The sequence below is a fragment of the Mya arenaria genome, chromosome 8, assembly GCF_026914265.1.
Source record: "Mya arenaria isolate MELC-2E11 chromosome 8, ASM2691426v1".
Lineage (NCBI taxonomy): Eukaryota > Metazoa > Mollusca > Bivalvia > Myida > Myidae > Mya > Mya arenaria.
In genome coordinates, this window is record NC_069129.1 from 66,983,793 (window position 1) to 66,996,018 (window position 12,226).

General features: G+C 39.2%; 1 protein-coding gene across 4 annotated transcripts in view; it reads left to right on the forward strand.

The window, feature by feature from the left end:
• Positions 1 to 10,361, forward strand: part of LOC128242490 (cyclic nucleotide-gated cation channel beta-3-like) — a 53,735-nt gene extending 43,374 nt beyond the window's left edge. For all 4 annotated transcript variants that reach the window (XM_052959648.1, XM_052959649.1, XM_052959651.1 and 1 more), the window contains 11 exons: positions 8 to 130; positions 1,616 to 1,757; positions 2,008 to 2,167; positions 2,522 to 2,703; positions 3,088 to 3,206; positions 3,793 to 3,942; positions 5,096 to 5,225; positions 6,207 to 6,341; positions 8,197 to 8,311; positions 8,688 to 8,765; positions 8,931 to 10,361. In XM_052959648.1, coding sequence (XP_052815608.1) covers positions 8 to 130; positions 1,616 to 1,757; positions 2,008 to 2,167; positions 2,522 to 2,703; positions 3,088 to 3,206; positions 3,793 to 3,942; positions 5,096 to 5,225; positions 6,207 to 6,341; positions 8,197 to 8,311; positions 8,688 to 8,765; positions 8,931 to 10,060 — 2,464 coding nt within the window. In that variant the 3' untranslated portion in view covers positions 10,061 to 10,361. The remainder of the gene's footprint in view (positions 1 to 7; positions 131 to 1,615; positions 1,758 to 2,007; positions 2,168 to 2,521; positions 2,704 to 3,087; positions 3,207 to 3,792; positions 3,943 to 5,095; positions 5,226 to 6,206; positions 6,342 to 8,196; positions 8,312 to 8,687; positions 8,766 to 8,930) is intronic.
• The last annotated feature ends 1,865 nt before the right edge of the window (positions 10,362 to 12,226 follow it).

A 12,226-nucleotide genomic window follows, 5' to 3' on the forward strand; every position in this document is an offset into this window, starting at 1 on the left:
TTTCCAGGATCGTGAAGACGTTCACGTACATGTTGTTTCTCATCCACGTAGAGACGTGTGGCTACTACTCCATCTCCGTCTACGAGGGATTCAACGCCAACAGATGGGTCTACGACGGAACTGGCAACGCGTACGTGTAGCATGGTTTCAATGGTTTCAATGGTCGTATACTTTGTACTTACAAGACTCATATAACCGTCTATGCAATTCCACGTGTGTACGAGAGGTTCAACGCTAACAGATACGACGGCACGGGAAAAGCCTGCGTAAATTATGAGCCCTTATATACTTTATTAACGTTAATAACCTCCGTCTATCAGGGTATCAACATCAACAGATGGGTGTACGACTGGCAAGTAGGCACGTATGTATAAGATGATCCCATATATAACTTCGTACGTTCACAATTCGCGGTGTTACATTTATGGCTGGGTAAGCGACTGGACAGCAGGAAGTACGTACGTATGAGATAAGCCTACAATATATATATATATATATATATATATATATATAGTTACGTACGTTTACAACTCTCGGTTCAACACCAACGGATGGGTCTACGTCTGGAACGGAAGCACGTACGTATAACATGAGCCCATAGTAAGACACATATGTTTACAACTCTCGGTTCAACACCAACAGGTCGGTCCACGACGAAACCGGAAAGGTGCACATATTTAACAATATGCATTAAACTTACGTTTACGAATAGTTTACGCCACCAGATGAGCTCTGACTGATATAGGACTTCATTGTTCATATTCTTGCACAACTCTTATCACCATCCCTCCTTAGGATTTACAAGGACTTTCACGTCCATATATTGGTAAACCATAAATTACTGATATTACTGATAACTCTCCTCGAGGGGTTCAACGCCAAAAGACCCATATCTACGACCGAACGGGTAAAAAGGACTTAAGTGTTTATATAAACGTTTCTAACATTTACAACTGTCCGTCCACGAGGGGTACAGCACGAACAGACGGATAAACGGCTAAACGGGAAATAAGTACTATAGCGTTTATGTAGACATTTCTTACACTTACAACTCTCCGTCCACGAGGGGTACAGCACCAAGAGATGGATAAACGACCGGACAGGGAACCCGTACTTGTAACACACATTCAAACACTAAACACAACCCTTCTGCAAGAAGTGTATGTTCAATTGTTATAATAGCATGCTGATAAAATACTATTTGGACATTTGAAAGTGTTGTTTTCTCAGTTTATACGATCAAACTTACGTCTACAATAATGGCTACACAGTTTCGTGCTTCATTAATACGTAGGTATAACCTTACTGTATGAATAAATAGGAATATAAAATACGCATTCTGGATGATCATAAACTACAATTAGATACCTAGAACATTAACGTTATTCCCATTTTATGTATGTTTTACATTACGGTGCACATATTAATAAAAGCCAAGATCTACCACTCGCTTCCAAATGAGCTGCCTTCAGTTGGTTTTAGCTGCGTGACATTATACGATGAGAGTTTATGCCATTGTATTATTTACATAACATGATATAGAAGTCCTGATTTTTATTACAAGTCATCTTCAATTTCTTCTAAATTAAGTATTACCAACTTCCGGCTAATGTAGGTACATCCGTTGTTTCTACCTGGCGACAAAGACAGCGACCTCTATCGGGAACAACCCCAAACCAACAAACACCCTCGAGTTCTCCTTTATGACCATTTACTGGGGCTCCGGCGTCTTTGTATTCGCCCTTCTCATCGGACAGGTAATGTTGTTTATGAATAACATTATTTGTATTGCCAGTGTTTTATGGCATATTTCAAACACTCGAAAAGGTTTTCTTTGAGTACACAACCATTTCAACAATGCCTCGTTGTGTTGTGTTTAATGTATTTATAAATCCATTTTCAAGCCTCGCCAAAAGGTTATTTCCCTTCGCAGTCTAGTAGAAGAACAGATATAGCTCGTAGGAGATTTTTACAAACGTTACCGGCATTTGTTGTTGTTATACCCAGATCCGTGACATCGTGGACGCGGCTAACATGGTTACGACGACGTACACCCAGCGGATGGACGCGGCGCTGCAGTATGTGAAGAACATGAACCTGCCACATGAAACACAGGACCGCGTGCGCACGTGGTTCATATACAACTGGCAGCAACAGAAGGTCATAGGTAGGCCGGGCAACTAATAGTTATGTGGGGTATGTGCGTTTAGGGGGGGGGGGGGGGGATAAATTGATTTCAAAGAAACGCTGCTGGAGCTAATTTTTGCTGCACTTGGTGAGACCATGGTCATTACAGACAAGCCAAACACTTACTACTTTAAATCTTATTTTTTTGCAGGGATCAATTGTGCGCAATCCGTGGTTAAAATTTTCGACTTTAAATTCATTGCATTTTATTGCTTGAAACAATTTAATCCTCATAAAATAACAATGTTTTCTAACGAGGGACATTGTCTCCCTTATAAACAAACTAACAAATATGCATATCATCCACATACACTTACAAGCAGTTTTTCCCTAGACGAGCGTCAGATGATGGACGCGCTACCTATGAAGCTGCGGAAGGACCTTGCCATCCATGTCCACTTCAACACGCTGAGCAAGGTGAAACTATTCTCGGACTGCGACAAAACGCTTCTGTATGACCTTGTTCTCAAACTCCAGCCCATCCTCTACCTGCCCGGGGATTACGTCTGTAGGAAGGTAAGTGTAGGCAATCAAAAAAAGGGAATTTGATAACACTTTAAGTTCCAAATAAAAAAAAAACATAACCAAAAAATGGTGGGAGTGATGTTTTTTACACTTATAAAACTGGACATTTGGACGGGATAAAATTACAAATGTAAACTTAACAATGACATCGGATTAACACATAAGCGACTATGGGTGACTGCACATTGACGAGGAGTACCCTGCAGTTATAACATTTTAGACTAAAATGTGGTAAGATATCTGCTTGTTTATCGTATCGCCAAGTAATGCAGACTTGCCTCCCTTTAGTACAAACACTCAAGAATCCGCGCTGAAAATGCCAAAAAATACAAAGTTTATGTTTAATTATGGGCTTAATTATTTTTGTATTGTCAGGGTGAAATCGGTAAGGAGATGTATATCGTGAGCCAGGGTATCGTGGAGGTGGTCGGAGGGCCCAACAACACGCTGGTACTCGCCACTCTGAGGGAGGGATCCGTCTTCGGGGAAATAAGGTACTTGCACTTAGATCTGTTCATAAATTGTTATCATATGCTTGTTCCATATTGGAGAGTGTTTCCTTGTTCTGGTCTATGCATAAACTCCAATATTAGAACGGTACCCAAGTAGGTGGAGCGTTAACCATGTACTCAGTAGCGTGCGGTTGAATTGAAACAAAATGTATTTATACGCACGCTACGTACTGAACGTTGTCCTTGCTAGTGTCACACACAACAGTTACTGCACAGCAAACCCTCGTGATTATACAACCCGCGCTACTCCCTCGGGTACGGGTAGTGGGTGTGGTGACTACTATGTATTAACTATTACCAATCGACCAATCTCAGCAAAAAAACCCACAACTGATTCGGTATTCAGGGATATACGATACATTTCGTTAAAGACCGTCAAATATGAATGCAAGATGTGATTAAGCCAGACACGATGTTGCCCGAAGTGTTGGCGTATTGTTTGGATGCTGATCTTTCTAACATTGTTAACCAATATCATGAATGAGAATATCATGATGGTAATGCCAATATGTGAGATGGTCACGTGTCTATCTTAGCAATATACTTCATCTTTCTTCAACGTTCCCAGCCTGTTGGCAATGGCGGCCGAGGGTAACCGGCGGACAGCGGACGTGCGCTGCAAGGGCTACACCAACCTCTTCATCCTGTCCAAGGCGGACTTCGAGGCCGCCATGAAGGACTATCCGGACGCCCACAAACTCCTTAAGAAACGAGCAAAGTAAGGATAAACCTGACTTTATAATCACATTTTTAGAACGTAGCGTTGCTAATCTTGCAGTTTTCTTGATATTAGACATCAGTCGAAACCATAACTGAAGTGCGTTGGGTTAACTGGGTTAGCGGATGTAACGGGCAAATGACATCAAATCGAAAGTGACTACTCAATTGTACGTCAATTTTATGTTTTCCTTTTATTTATTAAGATATGACAGTGAATCAAAGCATGATTCTACCATGTTAGACCATTGGCTACTTTCGTCCTTGTAGGCTTTGAAGCTAAATGGTTTCTGGTTTGAAAAAGCATGCTTGATTTACTTGATCAACTGCTATTGTTTACGTTTTCACCACATCGTTTGTACGCGGGATTTCACAACTTTATCGAATACATGTTATAGAGGTTACGTTCAACCAATTTACTTACAAGAAACGTTACATTTTCCGAACGACGTTAAAACTGCACTCTCTCACAAATTGAACGTTTTGACAACTTTTTTTTTTTTTATCTTGGAACGAGCCAATTTATGCGAGAATGCATGGAAACCAGTCATATAAGACTGCTGACAAAAAACAATAGATCGCAGATTTATATAATATGTAAGTTCAAAAATTGATGTTTTATGCATTTTTCTCAAACCGTTAGTAACGGTTTTAGCCATGAAACATTAGTTTTCCATTACGAAAATATGAAACTCTGTGATTTGATCTTTTGTCAGCAGTCTTTTATCATTGGTTTGCTGATATTTACGCAAATATTTGCTCACTCCAAGACAATATATTAAAATAATTGTAAAAACGGTAATTCTGTGAGTGTGCAGCTTTAAATGTTTAGTGCACAAGTGAAACTTCATTCCCATAGATGGTGTTGAGGTCATGAAACACGAGAAATCAGTGTTATTTTGAATGAAAGTCGGTCTATTCACTATAGAATATAAAGGATTTTTATTAAGTGATCTATAAACTTTAGCAGAAACTCCCACTCCCTAAATCTATTAGCCATCCTTTAAGTATTTCTGTAAATGAACAAATATATGGTTTCAATCTTGCTCAACGCCCATGCTATATTATTCCTTCCTTTTTTGCTCTCGATAAACATGATTTTCGCTTTTATAGGTAAAACGTCCAAACATCTAATAGAACGTCACCTTTTTCAGGAAGTTATTGCGTATGAATGCGCGTATCGAGCGCCAGTCGCAGTGTTCAATGGACAATACAAAAATCAGCGCAACCGACATCATCCGAGCCCAACCGGAAACGCCAAAATTGGTCAAAACCGTTCTACAGGTAGTTGCAGCTATGTTGTCAAAAGGTTTATGTTTGTCCGAACAATGTATGAATTTCATTCATTTTAAATTATTGTTTAGAAAACTGCGCTTTCAAATACATCTGAGCATCGACATAATTGGTATTTTTGGCGTCGGTGACGTCAGTAAAGCCTTAAGCAGACAATGTAGCAATTATTAAAACATGACAGAACTTGGTGACAATGTTTACATGCATAATATCTCTTTCAATGTCGATCATCACATTAATCGCATAGAAAGGTCATAGTTATGTCCCCTTTACATCAATTTGTAGTCGGTATATAGTATGCACATAGTAACCTAAATACTGAACATTCAATGAAGTTGAAGCTTGGTGACAGTGTTTGTGTTAACAAAGTTTAGGTCCAGTTCGAATGCCAAATGAATTTGCCCCTGTAACACTAGAAGAATGATCATTTTACGTTCGGATGCCTTTTTCTTTTCCTTTGTACATTATAATCAGACAAACTTGTTCATTTTTCTTTTACAAACTTTTGCTCCTTTGTATTATATTTGATCTGACAATGCTGGGCGCCCACGACAGTCGACACATCCATATCCGAGGAATTCTAGTTTAAATAATAAATGTAAATATACACTAGACGCCAAAGCGCCTTATTGTTCCACGTATTTATTTAAATATACACTAGACGCCAAAGTGCCTTATTGTTCCACGTATATATTTAAATATACACTAGACGCCAAAGCGCCTTATTGTTCCACGTATATATTTAAATATACACTAGACGCCAAAGCGCCTTATTGTTCCACGTATTTATTTAAATATACACTAGACGCCAAAGTGCCTTATTGTTCCACGTATATATTTAAATATACACTAGACGCAAAAGCGCCTTATTGTTCCACGTATATATTTAAATATACACTAGACGCAAAAGTGCCTTATTGTTCCACGTATATATTTGAGTGTGTGAAACGACCTGTTACCAAACATCAATAGGTGATGAACCCGGAGTCTACCCTGGTCCGGAAATTAAGCGACCGGCGACGAACCCCAGAGGGCGGAGCAGACAACGACTCGGTTCACAAGGCGGACTCGAAGGGCAACACACGCCACCACTCGCCCAAACCTGAGGTACGTATAGGTTACACTGCATTAAAGAAATGAAACACACAGTGTATCTCGTATGGCTGTGCATGCACCGAGCGACTGTACACTATTGTTACAATAATAGCAGAACTCACATACTATAAATATCCTTAGGGTTTTTCTCCATTTGATAAAATACCAACAATTTCTATTCGACCCTAAATAATAATCATTGTATTCACACAAACGTTCGATAAAAACCTCTGAATGGCTATTTAATCCATCATTAGGTAAAGAATTGTATTGGTTACAAAACATTGGCTGAGATTTAAAAACTATGGCGTATATTATAACGTCTCAACACAACCTTATAAAAAACATAAGCAAACACACTCTGCTTATGAGACTCGTTTATTTTACGCAACAACAGATACATGGGGTGACAACAAAACAACATCCACGATGTAACGTGGATATCTTTTTCTCCCACCTCAGATAAGTAGATCCAAAAATTTAACCATGCTAGAAATTCTTTTCTCCCACCTCAGATAAGTAGATCCAATAATTTAACCATGCTAGATATTCTTATCTTGCCCACGGGCGAAGATAAAATGCCCGTATGGATCTCCTTTTACCACATTGTAATTACCTCCCTTGTTGAAGACTGTCGTCAGTAGCATCAAGGAAATCTTGTCTTATGGTAATATTTAGAACGCTAATTAATTATTTATCGCTTCAAATGTCACCATAAAACAGTTTTCAGGCACCATTCAAGAAATACTGCTTCATTCTCCTTAGAACTATTTAAGAAGACCGATTTGACTATTAATATTAACTGGATTACTGCGCGTATATCCATGACAACCACGTGCTATCGCATATCCATACGCAATTATTTTCACTAAGCAAAAAAGAGTTCCAGCAAAAAATAATTTTTACTTAATTTTGTTTAACTGAGGTGGGAGAAAAAGCATCTAACATAGCCGCTCGTATAAGATAGGTTCATCCCGACCCTACGCTCGGGTCGGAATGAACCTATCTTACACTCTCGGCCATGGAAGATACCTATAATCTTGCCCACAGGCAAAGATAAAACAAGTACCCGTCAGGAACTCCTTTTTAATGGTCATCACATTGCAATTACCTCCCTTGTTGAATACAGTGTTCTGGAGCATCATAGAAACCTTGTCTTTTGGCAATATTTAGAATGCTAATTAATTATTTCTCGCTTCAAATGTCACGCACCTTTCAAGAAATAATGTTTCACTCTCCTCAGATCGTTTTCAAGACCGATTTGACTATTAACAATATCCGAATCACTGCACAATTATGCATGACAACCACGAATTAAAACATATCCATACGCACCAAAGAGTTCCAGCAAGAAAATACATTTTTACTTAATTTTGTTTAACTGAGACGGGAGAAAAAGCATCTACCATAGCCGCTCGTGTAAGATAGGCTTAGCCTAACACTCGCGCAGGGTGTTTTGCGGAAACGAGGTTTACCGACGCTTGGGTCGGGATGAACCTATCTTACACTCTCGGCCATGGAAAATACGTATAATCTATCTAACCAGACGGCATATAGTCGTTGTCTTGTTGCTTGATTTTACCTCAAGTGTTCTTAAAGCTGTAACTCTTTGTATTAGTTCTACCAGAGTTGTAACACCACGTTGTCTCAAAGATAGCTTAGCATTCTCAGACGGAACAGGTTGAGCTATGAATGAACAGTGTAGCCTTTTGCAATAAAAACTCTATGCTTTTTTACTCATTCGTTAAGGACAATTACGCTTAAAAATAATCCTAACTAATTAAACAATAGTTCTACCAATCTAATATTTTTGTAGGTCGCGTAATGTATCGTTAAGCATTTTTGTCATGGAGCATTTTAATAACAGGTGGGTAAGCGGACGACCCCGGAGACGAGGGAAGAGGTGGAGGTTTTCTACGACGACTTCCTGTCTACGAAGGACTGGAGCGGCATCATTATTGACAGCGAGGAGGATAGACCAGGTAGGCGAGCGGGTGGATTCGGGGTAGTCGGTATGGGCGTGGTTTTGCGGGGTGGGGGCATGTTTTGGCACTGATATGGTGAAATGTTATTGTTTTTAATTTGCTTACTGCGTCCATAATGAACAGAATATGTATACTAATGAAAAGCATGGGTCACTGGCGATGTATCGAGAGAAAGAACATATTGCAGTCACCAAATGACATACTAGAGATGTAAATTATTTTAAAGTAAGAACAACTCTTATCAAAATGTCATTTCTTTTTTAAAACAAGTGACAATTAGGTTAACCCTTACAATATTGTAATAAATCTAAGAAAAAATCAAAGACAAATACATGCATTGATGTGTTGAAGGCAAAGCGTTTAATCTTTGCAGGATTCGCAGGCAACGGTGACGCTAATGATTCGCAATCGGATACCAAAAAAGACAGCAAAGAATCTTTCCCGGAATTAGGTACGATGTAATACATAATATAATACACAAAGAGAAGTTCAAGGTTATGGTTTGATTAGGTATCATGTACATTCTGTTGATTTGATTTTTAAATAAAGTGAATATATAAAAAAAATTTTTTTTCACAACTCAGTGTTGTTTTAGTGTTTCAATATGGTTTTTCAGTAAAGTTCCAGGAGATATATGAAAACGATGAAGAGCGGCCGACCCTGGACGGCTTCAACTACTCGTTGCCTGGAAGTGCTGCCGCCAGCGAGTCTCTTTGCCCTACCCCCTATTCGCGCGAGGACACCAGCGTCACCGCCGACATGTTCGGCGACATCGAGTCCTGCACGCACAACAAGCAGACACAAGGCTCGGCCAGAAGCCAGAGGCAGACGAACCGGGAACCAGGCTCCGGCCGGAAGAGCTGTCTCAGCAAGAGTTTACGGGAAGACGAGTACGCACACTCGCTGGCGAATGGTTTCACGATCATTATTGATTCAGTGGACGATGATGATATAGACGCGGATTTTGACATTATTGATGATAAAGATGACACACCCGTGGAAAATAGTGCCAGTATCGAAACTGTAGACGAAGTTAAAGTTGCCAAATCTGTGACATTTCAAGATCAAAATGAAACGGGCAATAAAGAAGCGGTAACTGTAGAAACCAATCAGCAACACGAGCATGTGAAAGTGGAGGTAACTTCTGAACAGCAAAGTAATCATAAACCTAACATGCATAAGTCTGGAGCATCTGTTTACATAAGCAATTCCAAGAAAATTGCTATAAAACCACCACCAGGCGGTAAAGCAAAACCTGTCAAAAATAAGCTAGGGTTGAAACTAAAACTTGACTCAGACAAAGTGGGGCCAATCTCGCCATATTCTCAAAAGTCGCAATCAACCAAAGGCAAATCTCATACTAACAGGGCAAGGGAACATCGTAATTGCCCAGACAAAGAACTTCTGCCGAATGGAAATGTAACAGAGGAAAGACCAAATATAACACAAACGCCATCAACAGAAATATGTGCGAATAAAGGCCCAGAGGAAATACCTATGGCATTTTCAAAAGACAAACAAGACAAAGGCATAGTTAATGTTGCTAGTGCCCCAGAAGAAAACAGGGTGAATAACTCTAGGGCGGAAATGCAACCAGAATCATCTGGGCAGGAGAGTGTTCCCTCGCCAACACAGGAAGTGGAAGACCCTGGCTGCCTTTCTCCGGAGTCTGTGACCCGCCAGCGAAAGATCAGCGTCATCTCTATTGGTTCCGTGCTCAAGGACGGCCGGGAAACACTCGTGTGATCTATTCCACGTGCCCTTTCCCTCGGGAGAAGTGCAATTAAGTGGATAGTAATTTCTTTAGCAATTAACTGTTATGTTAAAAATTTGACATGTGTAATGGGGTTTTGGATTTACAGAGAAACACGCACGTAACCAGTGCCATGCTTATTGTGTCATCAGTTCAATACAAGTGGAATTTAATGGAAATATGATCAGAAATATGAAATCTGATATGTTCGCCATCACCAGTTCGTGTTGATAACATTACTGGTATTATGTTGATTAATTCAATAATACTTTATTATTTTTAAAAGTTATCAATAAAAATGCATAATAATTTGTGTACATTGTTACCCCCCCCCCCCCCCCCATTATATCGCAGCCATAAGTCAGCCAATTCCCCTGCAGAACGTTATTCAGAGCTATGCGTGATGGATTAAGAGAAACATTCAAAACAATATTAAAATGGCCCTATGAAATGAATGACAAATAACCTTCCAGCAGTACTTACAGTACTTTGATCGGTTTCCAGGTTGTAGCGATTTTGTATTAAACTTTAAACACCACAATGTAACATCTGCACATAATCTGGCAATGAAGCCAGATGTAGGAGATGACATCAGGAAATAGTGAAGGTATGTCACACATAAGCTATAAGGCCTACGTCTTGTAATTGTTAGTAGAATGATGATACTCTACAAGAACTATTTTGACCAAACATCTGGTGTAAGCAATAATATGCTATTGTGGATGTATAGTGAAGCAAAGAATTGATATTAATGTTGAAATGAGAGGATGATTCAGTTTTAATGAATTGGCACCGCAAAATGACTTTATGGTATCTTTCTAGTAATAGAAAAAAACCTGTTAACTTCTCTATTCTTTTCATCACATAATGCTTACATTTAAAATACAATCTACTGTAAAAGAATATAAACAGCGGACCGTTTAGGTTCCCATCAACATGTAATGATAATGACCATATAGGCAGAACATAACTATTTTTAAAATGTCCAGTTAAATGCAGAAATTTGTTGAAAATGGATTCATTTGGCAAACGTTTAACGGTGTATGACAAGGGGGTTATCGTAGGCATGCATCACCTTGATAGAAACAGAACAACGCATTGGACTCAGTTACACCAAAATACATATAGAGTACAGTTTAAGACATGAGATAAATACTGCTTAAGAGGCTACCGTACATGCATGTTGAGCGTTTCAATGCAAGATAGTCAAAGTTTGTAATCTGCTATGATATACTGTTCCTTAATGCAGACATGGTAGTCTTTAACAATTAACTTTATCAACTTCGTGATAATGATTTATGCGCTTTTAGATCAGTTGTAGGTTGACCTGATTGCGATAGGACACAGACAAACTCATCTAAGGTGAACTGGAGAATATAAAACAAAACATCGCGTTTGTCCTGATGAGGTCCGTTATATTTCTTTATGTGTGAACTACATAAGGATCGAATACGGAGATGTTTTGCATACTTTGTTAACTACATAAGGATCGAATGCGGGGATGTTTTGCATACTTTGTTAACTACATAAGGATCCAATGCGGAGATGTTTTGCATACTTTGTTAACTACATAAGGATCGAATGCGGAGATGTTTTGCATACTTTGTTAACTACATAAGGATCGAATGCGGAGATGTTTTGCATACTTTGTTAACTACATAAGGATCGAATGCGGAGATGTTTTGCATACTTTGTTAACTACATAAGGATCGAATGCGGAGATGTTTTGCATACTTTGTTAACTACATAAGGATCGAATGCGGAGATGTTTTGCATACTTTGTTAACTACATGAGGATCGAATGCGGAGATGTTTTGCATACTTTGTTAACTACATGAGGATCGAATGCGGAGATGTTTTGCATACTCTGTTAACTACATGAGGATCGAATGCGGAGATGTTTTGCATACTCTGTTAACTACATAAGGATCGACTGCGGAGATGTTTTGCATACTCTGTTAACTACATAAGGATCGAATGCGGAGATGTTTTGCATACTTTGTTAACTACACAAGGATTGAATGTGGAGGTGGCTTTTAAGTTTAAAAAATGCGTCACACATGCTTGTTGAAGCGAGCAGGGCACACAGGCAGTGTAAGCAGATCAATGAGAAGTTTTTGACGTCCACATGTTATTTCTAAACGCAACTTTGAAACCAT